Raw genomic sequence first — 15,769 nt, 5'->3', positions numbered from 1 at the left:
TGTTATGTTATGTTATGTTATGTTATGTTATGTTATGTTATGTTATGCTTTTATTTTAATTCCAGTTAGTTAACATACAGTATTAGTTTCAGGTCTACGATATAGTGATCAAACAATTCCATACATCACCTGGTGCTCATCATGACAAGTGCACTCCTTAATCCACATCAGGATTTTAACCCATTCCCTCCCACCCCCACCCCCTCTGGTAACCATCAGATTATTCTCTATAATTAAGAGTCTGTGTTTTCCTTTGTCTCTCTCTCTTATTTTTTCCCTTTGCCTGTTTTCTTTCCTAAATTCCAGATTTGAGTGAAATCATATAATATTATTTTCCTCTGACTGATTTATTTTACTTAGCATTATACTCTTTAGCTCTGTGCATGTCATTGCAAATGGCAAGATTTCACTCTTTTTTTAAAAAGTTCATCCTTTTCTATAGCTGAATAATATTCCATTGCTGTCTATTGTTGATGGACACTTGGGCTGCTTTCATATCTTAGGTATTGTAAATAATGCTGCTATAAATATAGGGGTGCATGTATCCCTTTGAATTAGTGTTCTTGTATCATTTGGGTAGATACCAAGTATTGTGATTTCTGGAATCTAGGGTAAGTCCTATTTTTAACTTTTTGAGGAACCTCTATACTGTTTTCCACAGTGGGTGTACCAGTTTGCACTCCCACCAGTAGTGCATGAGTGTTCCTTTTACTCCACATCCTTGCCAACACCTGTTTCTTGTGTTGTTAATTTTAGCCATTCTGATAGGTGTGAGGTGATATCTCATTGTAGATATTTGGTTTGCATTTCCCTCATGGTGAGTGATATTGGGCATCTTTTCATGTGTCTGTTGGCCATCTGGACGTCTTCTTTGGAAAAATTTCTGTTCATGTCTTCTGCCCATTTTTATTTAGATTATTTGTTTTTTGAGTGTTGAGTTTTTGTAACTTCTTTATATATTTTGGATACTAACTCTTTATTGGAGATGGTTTCGTTGTTATTTCTCATCTCTCATTTGTGATTTTATTTATTTGAGTCCTTCCTCTTTGTTTCATGGTAAGTCTGGCTAGAGGTTTTTTTTTTTGTTTTTTTTTTTGTTTTTTGTTTTTTTTTTCGAAGAACCAGCTCCTGGTTTCATTGATCTGTTCTATTGTTTTTTTTAGTTTCTATAACATTTATGTCTACTCTAATATTTATTATTTCCTTCCTTCTGCAGGTTTTCGGTTTGGTTTTGTTGTTCCTTTTTTTAGCTCCTTTAGGTACAAGGTTAGATTGTTTATTTGAGATTTTTCTTGTTTCTTGAGGTAGGCCTGTATTGCTATAAATTTCCCTCTTAGAAACACTTTTGCTGCATCCCAGAGGTTTCCATGGACTTTTTAATTTCTCTTTTGATTTCCTGGCTGACCTATTCATTGTTTAGTAGCATGTTATTTAACCTCCATGTATTTGTGGTCTTTCCAGATTTTTTCTTGTGGTTGATTTCTAGTTTCATAACGTTGTGGTCAGAAGAGATGCATGGTATGATTTTGACCTTCTTGGATTTGTTGAGATTTGTGTTGTGGGCTAATATGTGATCTATTCAGGAGAATGTTCCATGTGCACTTGAAAAGAATATGTATTCTGCTGTTTTAGGATGGAATGTTCTGAATATATCTGTTAAGTCCATCTGGTCCAGTATATCCTTCAAAGTCATTGTTTCCTTGTTGATGTTCTGTTTAGATGATCCATCCATTTATGTAAATGGGGTGTTAAAGTCACTATTATTATTGTATTATCGATTAGTTCCTTTACATTTGTTATTAACTGATTTATGGTTTTGGGTGCTTCTATGTTGGGTGTATAAATATTTATAATTGTTATATCTTCTTGTTGGATTATTCCCTTTATTATTGTATAGTGCTCTTTTTTTGTCTCTTGTTATGGTTTTTGTTTTAAAGTCTATTTTGTCCCATATAAGTATTGCTACTCCGGTTTTCTTTTGCCCATAATCCAATAACTTAAAACTTTTCTTCACATGTTTTTTTTCCACACTGTGTGTGTGTGTGTGTGTGTGTGTGTGTGTGTTTTAGTTGTTTAAAGTACTAGAACAAGTCCCATATCAGTTACTCCTTTATAGGTAGAAGCAAAAGTCCATCTTCCCTTTTTTTGTTTTGTTTTGCTTCTGTCAAGACTTTCACTTTTCCCCTAATAATACAAACTTCATTTGCCCTGTTTTGCAATCACAGTTAAAAAAAATTAGAAGTGCAGAAACTAGTTTTAATCATTTGAACATAAGCACAGTGGTGACTGAAAATATAAACTTTCAAAAAGGCTTTCCCAAAAAGTGCATACCTCTGAAAAAAAAAAAACAAACCCTACAGTTGGATATAGTAGCTCTTTGTATAACTTAACCTGCTTACAAAGCATTTTCATTTATAGAGTTGTATTGTCTCTACTGTTGCCAGTTATTTCTAAGCACAAAATGTTTTAGCAATGTATATTAGGAAGCAGATTAAACATGCTTTGAAAGTTTCAAAATGAAAATGAAAGCTAATACTCCAAATGTTTCTATTCTGCACATGGACACATGGCCTCTATAGTTCCATTTCCTAGCTTGCTCTCCTTCCTTGGGCTGCTACTCTCAAAGGATTTTTCAGATAGGGTTGAGGACCTCCATATGTCATTCTGTGTTTCATATGGGATTCTGTCTAAGGTAATTTGGCATCTCCTGTCCTGTTTCTTTTGATGTTTCTTACTCACAGACACTTAAAAGGCAGTGCAGATTTTGGAGTCAAACAGATTTGGGTAGTTCAAATATTAGCTTCGTCTCAAGTTATTTTATGTCCCTGATAGTTTTTTTTTCCTTAAATTTCATCCACAAACAGAAACACTAATGTTTAAATGGCAGGAGATTTGTGGACCTTAGAGCAGAGTAATGTGCTTGGCACACTGCCTGACATACAGGACTTCATCCAAAACTGGGATTTGCTACTGCTGTACTTTCATCTTCAAGATTTTATTTAAAATAACATTTGGCTCAAATACTACAGATTTGTAAGCAGCATTTTGCCTTTAAAATAGTCTCTAAACTTATTACTATAGCTTAAAATGAAATAAACATGTACTGATTTTAGTGCCCCAGCAATTAGTACCATATAAGGTTAGAGTATCTAATGTCAAAAGAATGACTAAATCAGTAGGCTGAAGATTCCTTCCCATAGGTTTTTCTTTTAAGTTTATTTATTTATTTTGAGAGAATGAAAGAGCAAGAGGAGGGGAGGGGAAGAGAGAGAGAATCTCAAGCAGGTTCCACACTGTCAGTGCAGACAGAGCCCAATGTGGGGCTCGAACTCGTGAACCACGAGATCATGAGCTGAGCCAAAATCAAGAGTTGGATGCTTAACCGACTGAGTCACCCAGGCACCCTCCCACCTTTTATATTTTTTCTTTTCTGAGGTGACGTTAATTAACATAAAATTAATCATTTAAAAGTATACAATTCAGTGGCATTTAGTATACTCGCAGTGTTGTGTAACTACCATCTCTATCTAGTTCCAAAAGAAAATCCTGTGCCCATTAAGCAGTCAGTACCCATTCCCCTCTCTCCCAGCCCCTGGCAACCACCAGTTTGTTTTGTGTCTCTATAGATTTACCTATTCTAGATATTTCATATGAGTAGGATTATATAATGTGTAGCCTTTTGTGACTGGCTTCTTTCATTTAACATTGTTTTCGAGGTTCATCCATGTTGTAGCATATAGCAATACTTCATTCTTTCTATGGCAGAATAATATCTCATTGTATGGATATACTATATTTTGTTTATCCATTCACCCATTGATGTACATTTAGGTTGTTTCTGCCTTTCTTGACCATCGTGAATAGTGCTACTATGAATATTCATGTATGTGTATTTGAGTACCTGCTTCCAATTCTTTGGGATATATACTGAGGGGTGGGATTTCTGGGTCATGTGGTAATTCTGTTTAGCTTTTGGGAGGTGCTTTTGGGTTTGTTTCTCCAAGGGGAAAGGCACAATCAGAGAAATGGGACCTGAAAACTCAGGTGAGCCATGCAGCCAACCCAATTTTTGTCTGTCCCACTCAGGCAACCATTTACCTTGTCTTTAACTTCTTCTGCCAGCAGAGAAAGATGAGTGCTGTGGGTTCCTTACACCTCTGGCATCTGTCCCCTAGGTCTGTGTCTGGCTGTCCCTGGGAAAACTGTGAGGTGGTGCACTGTCTCAAATCATGAGGCCAGTAAGTGCTCTGATTTCAGTGACAATATGAAAAAAGTCCTTCCAGCGGATGGTCCTCATGTCACCTGTGTGAAGAGAGCCTCTCACTTTGAGTGCATCAAGTCCATTTGGGTAAGTGACAGCTGCCCAAAGGAGAATGGAAGAAAATCCATACTTCCTTTTTCTGTACTTGTTAGTGTTTATTGCTTCAGAACAACTTTCTTCCCACAGGAACTAGACCATGCTTTAAAGGAGAAGGAAGTAAGCTAAAGACCTGAAAGTACAGGGACCGTGTAGAGAGAAAAATATAGGTGCTCAACATTCATTAATAGTAAAAGCAATAATAGTAATTAAACAACTAATAGAGAAGGATTCATTGAAAATGCCAACAGGAAAGCTAAGCCAGAATTGCACTGGAGTCAGAAATAAGAAGCTGTCGTATCACCATTATTATTTAACATTGTTTTTGGAATTTTCCAGTAATGCAATAAGATACAAAATACATATGAAGTAGAAAGAAACAAATAAAATATCAATATTTTCAGATGATTGCATGCCTGGAAAGTAGGGTAGAATCAAGAAGAATATTACTATAATGAACTATTGGGACCTCATCAAGATAAAAATCTTCTGCATGGCAAAGGAAACAACAAAACTAAAAGGCAACTGATGGGATGGGAGAAGATATTTGCAAATGACTTATCATATTAAAGGCTAGTATCCAAAATCTATGAAGAACTTATCAAACTCAACAACCCCCCCAAAAAAAACAATAATCCAGTGAAGAAATGGGCAAAAGACATGAATAGATACTTTTCTAGAGAAGACATCCAGATGGCTAGTAGACACACCAAAAAAATGCTCAACATCACTCATTATCAGAGAAATACAAATCAAGAGCACAATGAAATAACCACCTCACACCAGTCAGAATGGCTAAAATTAACAACTCGGGCAACAACAGATGCTGGCGAGGATGCGGAGAAAGAGGAACATTTTTGCATTTGTGGTGGGAATGCAAACTGGTGCAGCCACTCTGGGAAACAGTATGGAGGTTCCTCAAAAAATGAAAAAATAGAATTACCCTACAATCCAGCAATTGCACTACTAAGTATTTATCCAAAGGATACAGTTATGCTGTTTCAAAGGGGCACACGTACCCCAATGTTTGGAAAGAGCCCAAATGTCCATCGACAGATGAATGGATAAAGAAGATGTGGTATATATATATATATATATATATATATATATACATACATACACACACACACACACACACAATAGAGTGTTATTCGGCAATCAAAAAAAAAAAAAGAAATATTGCCATTTGCAACAACGTGGATGGAACTAGAGGGTATTATGCAAAGCAAAATTAGCCAGTCAGAGAAAGACAAATATCATATGACTTCACTCATATGTGGAATTTAATATACAAAACAGATTAACAGAAGGGAAGGGAAGCAAAAATAATATAAAAACACGGAGGGGGCAAAACAAGAGATTTTAAAAAAAATTTTTTTAACGTTTATTTTTGGGAGAGGGAAACAGAGTGTGAGTGGGGGAGGGGCAGAGAGAGAGGGAGACACAGAATCTGAAGCAGGCTCCAGGCTCTGAGCTATTAGCACAGAGCCCGACACAGGGCTCAAATCCATGAGCAGTGGGATCATGACCGGAGCCAAAGTTAGAGGCCCAACCAACTGAACCACCCAGGCGCCCCTAAGAGACTCTTAAATATAGACAACAAACTGAGGGTTGCTGGAGGGGTTGTGGGTGGAAGGATAGGTTAAATGGACATGGAGCATTAAGGATGACACTTGTTGAGATGAGCACTGGGTGTTATATGCAGGGGATAAACCACTGGATTCTACTCCTGAAATTATTATTGCACTATATGCTAACAAACTTGGATGTAAATTAAAATGAAACAAAAAAACAAACTTAAAACCCAATAATAATGAGACAACCCAATTTTTTAAAAATGTTTTTAATGTTTATTTATTTTTGAAAGAGAGAGAGACAGAGACAGAGACAGAGACAGAGCATGAGAGTGAGCAGGAGAGGTGCAGAGAGAGAGAGAGACACAGAATCTGAAGCAGGCTCCAGGCTCCAAGCTGTCAGCACAGAGACCGACGCGGGGCTCGAACTCACAGACCGGGAGATCATGACCGAGCCGAAGTCGGCCGCCCAACCGACTGAGCCACCCAGGCGCCCCAACCCAATTTTTTAAATAAGCAAAAGATTTGAACACACATCCACTCACATACAGATGGCAAATTAGCACATAAAAATATATCCAAAGTTATTAGTCATTATAGAAATGCAAATCAAGACAATAGCACTACTTATCTACTAATATGGTCAAAATAAAATACACTGATCACATTAAGTGTTAATAAGGATTTAGAGCAACTGAAACCCTCAGATAGTGCTGGTGTGAATGCAAAATAGCATATGTAGAAAACAGTTTGGAACTTTCTCCTGAAGTTAAATATACAATTACCATACTACCCTTTTTGTGTATCTACTCCCCCGCAAAATAAAAACATATGTCTACATAAGCACCTGTATGTTAATGTTTACAGTTGCTTTTTTCATAATGTTAAAATTAAAAACAATTCAAATGTCCATCAACTGGTTAATAAACAAATTGTGGTACAACTATAAAAAAAGAAAAATATTACTACAATTATTTATGAATGAATAAATTAGTTTGGCAAAAGATAAACATATCACAATGTCATTTTCATATACAACAGTCATTAGTTGGGGAAAAGTAACCCAAATTTATGACTTATTTTTATTTAAAATAATGTACTAAAGGGGCACCTGGGTGGATCAGCTGGTTGAGCATCCAACTTCAGTTCAGGTCATGATGTCACGGTTCATGGGTTCGAGCCCCACACTGGGCTCTGGGGTGACAGTGTACAGCGTGCTTAGGATTCTCTGTCCCATTCTCTTTGCACCTCCCCTACTTGTGTGCTCTCTCTTTCTCTAAAATAAATAAACATTAAAAAATTTTAAATAACATACTATAATTCTATTATGCTACAATATAATCTACTATAATATAATAGAAAAATGTTTCAGGAAAAAAATCATGACAGATCTGCAAGATTTTAACAAATATAGATTCTGCAGTGGAGGGACAACACACAATAGCCTTGTGAGCGTCCTCTCTCAGCACAGAGCCTGGCTCTCTCTCCCCTGTGGCCCAGCCTTCCTGTCCCAGTTGAGAAACTGGAGGTGAGGTCAGTGACCTGAGGCTCACAGACCCTGAGGGATGTGGTGTAAACCCGGTTGGACCTGCCCTGCAGTTGTGGTGTTTCCTCTGTCATCAAGTCAGGCTATTTAGTCCTGAGAAGAGTGTTTTTTTGGAGAGAAAATGGAAGATGGCAGCGTAGGAGGACACTGGGCTCACCACGTCCTGCTGACCACTTAGATTCCACCCACATCTGCCTAAATCACCCAGAAAACTGCCAGAAGACTAGCAGAATGGACTCTCCGGAACCAAGCGTAGATGAGAGGCCCACAGAAGAGGGGCCCCTCCTGAAGCGGACCACCAAAGGCAAAGTGAGCTGACTCTGCTCCTCCTGCCTCTGTGCACCTTGTGGATCCACCCCGGCTAATATGCCAGATCCCATCGAAGGAGTACCACAAGCCTGGCAGTGTGCAAGTAGCCCAGACAGAGGTCACACCACTCCACAGTGAATCCTGCCCCTGGGAGAGGGGAAGATAAGGTACACACCAGTCTGACTGTGGCCCCAGTGGTGGGCTGGGGGGCAGACATCAGGTCTGACTGTGGCCCCGCCCACCAATGCAAGTTACTCCAGACAGCACAGAGGAAGAGCCCTGCAGTTCCTCGCCACTCCAGGGACTATCCAAAATGATGAAACGGAGGAATTCTCCTCAAAAGAAACTCCAGGAAGTAGCGACAGCTAACGAATTGATCAAAAATGATTTAAGCAATGTAACATAAAATGAATTTAAAATAATAGTCATAAAATTAATCGCTGGGCTTGAAAAAAGTATAGAGGACAGCAGAGAAGCTATTACTACAGAGATCAAGGGATTAAGAAACAGTCAGGAGGAGCTAAAAAATGCTATAAATGAGCTGCAAAATAAAATGGAGGTGACCACAGCTTGGATTGAAGAGGCAGAGGAGAGAATAGGTGAATTAGAAGATAAAATTATGGAAAAAGAGGAAACTGAGAAAAAGAGAGAGAAAAAAATCCAAGAGCATGAGGGGAGAATTAGAGAACTAAGTGACACATTAAATGTAATAACATATGCATAATTGGGATTTCAGAGGAGGAAGAGAGAGGGAAAGGTGCTGAAGGTGTACTTGAAATCATAGCTGAGAACTTCCCTGATCTGGGGAAGGAAAAAGGCATTGAAATCCAAGAGGCACAGAGAACTCCCTTCAGACATAACTTGAATCGATCTTCTGCACGACATATCATAGTCAAACTGGCAAAATACAAGGATAAAGAGAATATTCTGAAAGCAACTAGGGATAAGATAAGCATGCTATAACATATAAAGGGAGACTGATAAGACTAGTGATGGATCTATCTACTGAAACTTGGCAGGCCAGAAAGGAATGGCAGGAAATCTTCAATGTGATGAACAGAAAAAATATGCAGCTGAGAATCCTTTATCCAGCAAGTCTATCATTTAGAACAGAAGGAGAGATAAAGGTCTTCCCAAACAAACAAAAACTGAAGGAATTCATCACCACTAAACAAGCCCTACAAGAGATCTTAAGGGGGATCCTGTGAGACAAGGTACCAGAGGCATCACTACAAGCATGAAACCTACAGACATCACAATGACTCTAAACCCATATCTTTCTATAATAACACTGAATGTAAATGGATTAAATGCTCCAACCAAAAGACATAGGGTATCAGAATGGATAAAAAAACAAGACCCATCTATTTGCTGTCTACAAGAGATTCATTTTAGACCTGAGGACACCTTCAGATTGAAAGTGAGGGGATGGAGAACTATCTATCATGCTACTGGAAGTCAAAAGAAAGCTGGAGTAGCCATACTTATATCAGACAAATTAGACTTTAAATTAAAGGCTGTAACAAGAGATGAAGAAGGGCATTATATAATAATCACAGGGTCTATACATCAGGAAGAGCTAACAATTATAAATGTCTATGTGCCGAATATGGGAGCCCCCAAATATATAAAACAATTAATCACAAACATAAGCAACCTTATTGATAAGAACGTGGTATGCAGGGGACTTTAGTACTCCACTTACAACAATGGATAGATCATCTAGACACAGGATCAATAAAGAAACAAGGGCCCTGAATGATACATTGGAACAGATGGACTTCACAGATATATTTAAAACTCTGCATCCTAAAGCAACAGCATATACTTTCTTCTCGAGTGCACATGGAACCTTCTCCAAGAGATATCACATACTGGGTCACAAAAGAGCCCTTCATAAGTATACAAGAATTGAGATCATACCATGCATACTTTCAGACCGCAATGCTATGAAGTTTGAAATCAACCACAGGAAAAAGTCTGGAAAACCTCCAAAAGCATGGAGGTTAAAGAACACCCTACTAAAGAATGAATGGGTCAACCAGGCAATTAGAGAAGAAATTAAGAAATATATGGAAACAAATGAAAATAAAAATACAACAATCCAAACGCTTTGGGATGCAGCGAAGGCAGTCTTGAGAGGAAAATACATTGCAATCCAGGCCTATCTCAAGAAACAAGAAAAATCCCCAATACAAAATCTAACAGCACACCTAAAGGAAATAGAAGCAGAACAGCAAAGGCAGCCTAAACCCAGCAGAAGAAGAGAAATAATAAAGATCAGAGCAGAAATAAACAATATAGAATCTAAAAAAAACTGTAGAGCAGATCAACGAAACCAAGAGTTGGTTTTTTGAAAAAATAAACAAAATTGACAAACCTCTAGCCAGGCTTCTCAAAAAGAAAAGGGAGATGACCCAAACAGATACAATCATGAATGAAAATGGAATTACTACAACCAATCCCTCGGAAATACAAGCAATTATCAGAGAATACTATGAAAAATTATATGCCAACAAGCTGGACAACCTGGAAGAAATGGACAAATTACTAAGCACCCACACACTTCCAAAACTCAATCAGGAAGAAATAGAAAGCTTGAACAGACCCATGACCAGCAAAGAAATTAAATCGGTTATCAAAAATCTCCCAACAAATAAGAGTGTAGGACCAGATGGCTTCCCAGGGGAGTTCTACCAGACATTTAAAGCAGAAATAATACCTATCCTTCTCAAGCTATTCCAAAAAATAGAAAGGGAAGGGAAACTTCCAGACTCATTCTATGAAGCCAGAATTACTTTGATTCCTAAACCAGACAGAGACCCAGTAAAAAAAGAGAACTACAGGCCAATATCCCTGATGAATATGGATGCAAAAATTCTCAATAAGATACTAGCAAAACGAATTCAACAGGATATAAAAAGAATTATTCACCATGATCAAGTGGGATTCATTCCTGGGCTGCAAGGCTGGTTCAACATTCACAAATCAATCAATGTGATACATCACGTTAATAAAAGAAAAGATAAGAACCATATGATCCTGTCAATCAATGCAGAGAAAGCATTTGACAAAATTCAGCATCCTTTCTTAATAAAAACCCTCGAGAAAGTCGGGATAGAAGAAACATACTTAAACATCATAAAAGCCATTTATGAAAAGCCCACAGCTAATATCATCCTCAATGGTGAAAAACTGAGAGCTTTTCCCCTGAGATCAGGAACACGACAGGGATGTCCACTCTCACCGCTGTTGTTTAACATAGTGTTGGAAGTTCTAGCATCAGCAATCAGACAACAAAAGGAAATCAAAGGCATCAAAATTGGCAAAGATGAAGTCAAGCTTTCACTTTTTGCAGATGACATGATATTATACATGGAAAATCTGATAGACTCCACCAAAAGTCTGCTAGAACTGATACATGAATTCAGCAAAGTTGCAGGATACAAAATCAAGGTACAGAAATCAGTTGCATTCTTATACACTAATAATGAAGCAACAGAAAGACAAGTAAAGAAACTGATCCCATTCACAATTGCACCAAGAAGCATAAAATACCTAGGAATAAACCTAACCAAAGATTTGTCAAAGATCTGTATGCTGAAAACTATAGAAAGCTTATGAAGGAAGTTGAACAAGATATAAAGAAATGGAAAAACATTCCATGCTCATGGGTTGGAAGAATAAATATTGTCAAAATGTCAATACTACCCAAAGCTATCTACACATTCAATGCAATCCCAATCAAATTTGCACCAGCATTCTTCTTGAAGCTAGAACAAGCAATCCTAAAATTTGTATGGAACCACAAAAGGCCCTGAATAGCCAAAGTAATTTTGAAGAAGACCAAAGCAGGAGACATTACAATCCCAGACTTTAGCCTCTACTGCAAAGCTGTAATCATCAAGACAGTGTGGTATTGGCACAAAAACAGACACATAGACCAATGGAATAGAATAGAAACCCCAGAACTAGACCCACAAACGTATGGCCAACTCATCTTTGACAAAGAAGGAAAGAACATCCAATGGAAAAAAAGACAGTCTCTAACGAATGGTGCTGGGAGAACTGGACGGCAACATGCAGAAGAATGAATCTAGACCACTTTCTCACACCATTCACAAAAACAAACTCAAAATGGATAAAGGACCTGAATGTGAGACAGGAAACCATCAAAACCCTAGAGGAGAAAGCAGGAAAAAACCTCTCTGACCTCAGCCGTAGCAATCTCTTACTCAACACATCCCCAAGGGCAAGGGAATTAAAAGCAAAAATGAACTATTGGGACCTCATGAAGATAAAAAGCTTCTGCACAGCAAAGGAAATAATCAACAAAACTAAAAGGCAACCAACGGAACGGGAAAAGATATTTGCAAATGACATATTGGACAAAGGGCTAGTATCCAAAATCTGTAAAGAGCTCACCAAACTCCACACCCGAAAAACAAATAACCCAGTGAAGAAATGGGCAGAAAACGTGAATAGACCCTTCTCTAAAGAAGACATCCGGATGGCCAGCAGGCACATGAAAAGATGTTCAACGTCGTTCCTCATCAGGGAAATACAAATCAAAACCACACTCAGATATCACCTCACGCCAGTCAGAGTGGCCAAAATGAACAAATCAGGGACTATAGATGCTGGAGAGGATGTGGAGAAACGGGAACCCTCTTGCACTGTTGGTGGGAATGCAAGCTGGTGCAGACGCTCTGGAAAACAGTGTGGAGATTCCTGAAAAAATTAAAAATAGACCTACCCTATGACCCAGCAATAGCACTGCTAGGAATTTATCCAAGGGATACAGGAGTGCTGATGCATAGGGGCACTTGTACCCCAGTGTTTATAGCAGCACTCTCAATAATAGCCAAATGATGGAAAGAGCCTAAATGTCCATCAACTGATGAATGGATAAAGAAATTGTGGTTTATATATACAATGGAATACTACGTGGCAATGAGAAAGAATGAAATATGGCCCTTTGTAGCAACGTGGATGGAACTAGAGAGTGTTATGTTAAGTGAAATAATTCATACAGAGAAAGACAGATACCATATGCTTTCACTCTTATGTGGATCCTGAGAAACTCAACAGAAACCCATGGGGGAGGGGAAGAAAAAAAAAAGAGGTTAGAGAGGGAGAGAGCCAAAGCATAAGAGGCTCTTAAAAACAGAATAAACTGGATTATTAGAGAGGGAAGATGGCGGCGTAGGAGGATGCTGGGCTCACCTCGCATCCTGCTAATCACTTAGATTCCACCTACACCTGCCTAAATAACCCAGAAAACCGCCAGAGGATTAGCAGAACGGAGTCTCTGGAGCCAGGCGCAGACGAGAGGCCCATGGAAGAGGGTAGGAAGGGCGGCGAGGCGGTGCGAGCTCCACGGACTGGCAGGAGGGAGCCGGGGCGGAGGGGCGGCTCGCTGGCCAAGCAGAGCCCCCGAGTCTGGCTGGCAAAAGCGGAGGGGCCTGACGGAGTGTGTTCCGACAGCAAGCGCGACTTAGCGTCTGGGAGGTCATAAGTTAACAGCTCTGCTCAGAAAGCGGGAAGGCTGGAGGACAAAGGGAGGGAGAGCTGCTGAGCCCCGGGATGACAGAGCTCAGTTTGGTGGGGAACAAAGGCGCTAGCCAGCGCCATCTCCCCCGCCCATCCCCCAGCCAAAATCCCAAAAGGAACCAGTTCCTGCCAGGGAACTTGCTCGCTCCTCGCAAACACCCAACTCTGTGCTTCTGCGGAGCCAAACCTCCGGCAGTGGATCTGACTCCCTCCCGCTGCCACAGGGCCCCTCCTGAAGTGGATCACCTAAGGAGAAGCAAGCTAAGTCTGCCCCTCCTGCCCCCGTGCACCTTGCCTACCCACCCCAGCTAATACGCCAGATCCCCAGCACCACAAGCCTGGCAGTGTGCAAGTAGCCCAGACGGGCCATGCCACCCCACAGTGAATCCCGCCCCTAGGAGAGGGGAAGAGAAGGCACACACCAGTCTGACTGTGGCCCCAGCGGTGGGCTGGGGGCAGACATCAGGTCGGACTGCGGCCCCGCCCACCAACTCCAGTTATACACCACAGCACAGGGGAAGTGCCCTGCAGGTCCTCACCACTCCAGGGACTATCCAAAATGACCAAACGGAAGAATTCCCCTCAGAAGAATCTCCAGGAAATAACAACAGCTAATGAACATGATCAAAAAGGATTTAAGTAATATAACAGAAAGTGAATTTCGAATAATAGTCATAAAATTAATCGCTGGGCTTGAAAACAGTATAGAGGACAACAGAGAATCTCTTGCTACAGAGATCAAGGGACTAAGGAACAGTCACGAGGAGCTGAAAAGCGCTTGAAACGAAATGCAAAACAAAATGGAAACGACGACAGCTCGAATTGAAGAGGCAGAGGAGAGAATAGGTGAACTAGAAGATAAAGTTATGGAAAAAGAGGAAGCTGAGAGAAAGAGAGATAAAAAAATCTAGGAGTATGAGGGGAAAATTAGAGAACTAAGTGATACACTAAAAAGAAATAATATATGCATAATTGGTATCCCAGAGGAGGAAGAGAGAGGGAAAGGTGCTGAAGGGGTACTTGAAGAAATTATAGCTGAGAACTTCCCTGAACTGGGGAAGGAAAAAGGCATTGAAATCCAAGAGGCACAGAGAACTCCCTTCAGACGTAACTTGAATCGATCTTCTGCACGACATATCATAGTGAAACTGGCAAAATACAAGGATAAAGAGAAAATTCTGAAAGCAGCAAGGGATAAACGTGCCCTCACATATAAAGGGAGACCTATAAGACTCGTGACTGATCTCTCTTTTGAAACTTGGCAGGCCAGAAAGGATTGGCACGATATCTTCAGTGTGCTAAACAGAAAAAAATATGCAGCCGAGAATCGTTTATCCAGCAAGTCTGTCATTTAGAATAGAAGGAGAGATAAAGGTCTTCTCAAACAAACAAAAACTGAAGGAATTTGTCACCACGAAACCAGCCCTACAAGAGATCCTAAGGGGGATCCTGTGAGACAAAGTACCAGAGACATCACTACAAGCATAAAACATACAGACATCACAATGACTCTAAACCCGTATCTTTCTATAATAACACTGAATGTAAATGGATTAAATGCGCCAACCAAAAGACATAGGCTATCAGAATGGATAAAAAAACAAGACCCATCTATTTGCTGTCTACAAGAGACTCATTTTAGATCTGAGGACACCTTTAGATTGAGAGTGAGGGGATGGAGAACTATTTATCATGCTACTGGAAGCCAAAAGAAAGCTGGAGTAGCCGTACTTATATCAGACAAACTAGACTTTAAATTAAAGGCTGTAACAAGAGATGAAGAAGGGCATTATATAATAATCACAGGGTCTATCCCTCAGGAAGAGCTAACAATTATAAATGTCTATGCGCCGAATACTGGAGCCCCCAAATATATAAAACAATTACTCATAAACATAAGCAACCTTATTGATAAGAATGTGGTATGCAGGGGACTTTAACACCCCACTTACAGAAATGGATAGATCATCTAGACACACGGTCAATAAAGAAACAAGGGCCCTGAATGATGCATTGGATCAGATGGACTTGACAGATATATTTAGAACTCTGCATCCCAAAGCAACAGAATATACTTTCTTCTCGAGTGCACATGGAACATTCTCCAAGATAGGTCATATACTGGGTCACAAAACAGCCCTTCATAAGTTCACAAGAATTGAAATTATACCATGCATACCTTCAGACCACAATGCTATGAAGCTTGAAATCAACCACAGGAAAAAGTCTGGAAAACCTCCAAAAGCATGGAGGTTAAAGAACACCCTACTAACGAATGAGTGGGTCAACCAGGCAATTAGAGAAGAAATTAAAAAATATATGGAAAAAAACGAAAATGAAAATACAACAATCCAAACGCTTTGGGACACAGGGAAGGCAGTCCTGAGAGGAAAATACATTGCAATCCAGGCCTATCTCAAGAAACAAGAA

The 15,769-nt window shown here is 39.6% G+C and overlaps 1 protein-coding gene across 1 annotated transcript in view; it reads left to right on the top strand.

Moving 5' to 3' along the window:
- LOC125921982 (inhibitor of carbonic anhydrase-like) overlaps positions 1-15,769 on the top strand; it is a 65,819-nt gene that overhangs the window by 12,711 nt on the left and 37,339 nt on the right. Inside the window, exon 2 of the mRNA XM_049629796.1 lies at positions 4,176-4,348. Coding sequence (XP_049485753.1) covers positions 4,176-4,348 — 173 coding nt within the window. The remainder of the gene's footprint in view (positions 1-4,175; positions 4,349-15,769) is intronic.

Source organism: Panthera uncia, chromosome C2 (genome assembly GCF_023721935.1).
Source record: "Panthera uncia isolate 11264 chromosome C2, Puncia_PCG_1.0, whole genome shotgun sequence".
Taxonomy (NCBI): domain Eukaryota; kingdom Metazoa; phylum Chordata; class Mammalia; order Carnivora; family Felidae; genus Panthera; species Panthera uncia.
The sequence above is the reverse complement of the archived record's forward strand: the minus strand, read 5'-3'. Positions and strand labels throughout refer to the sequence as shown.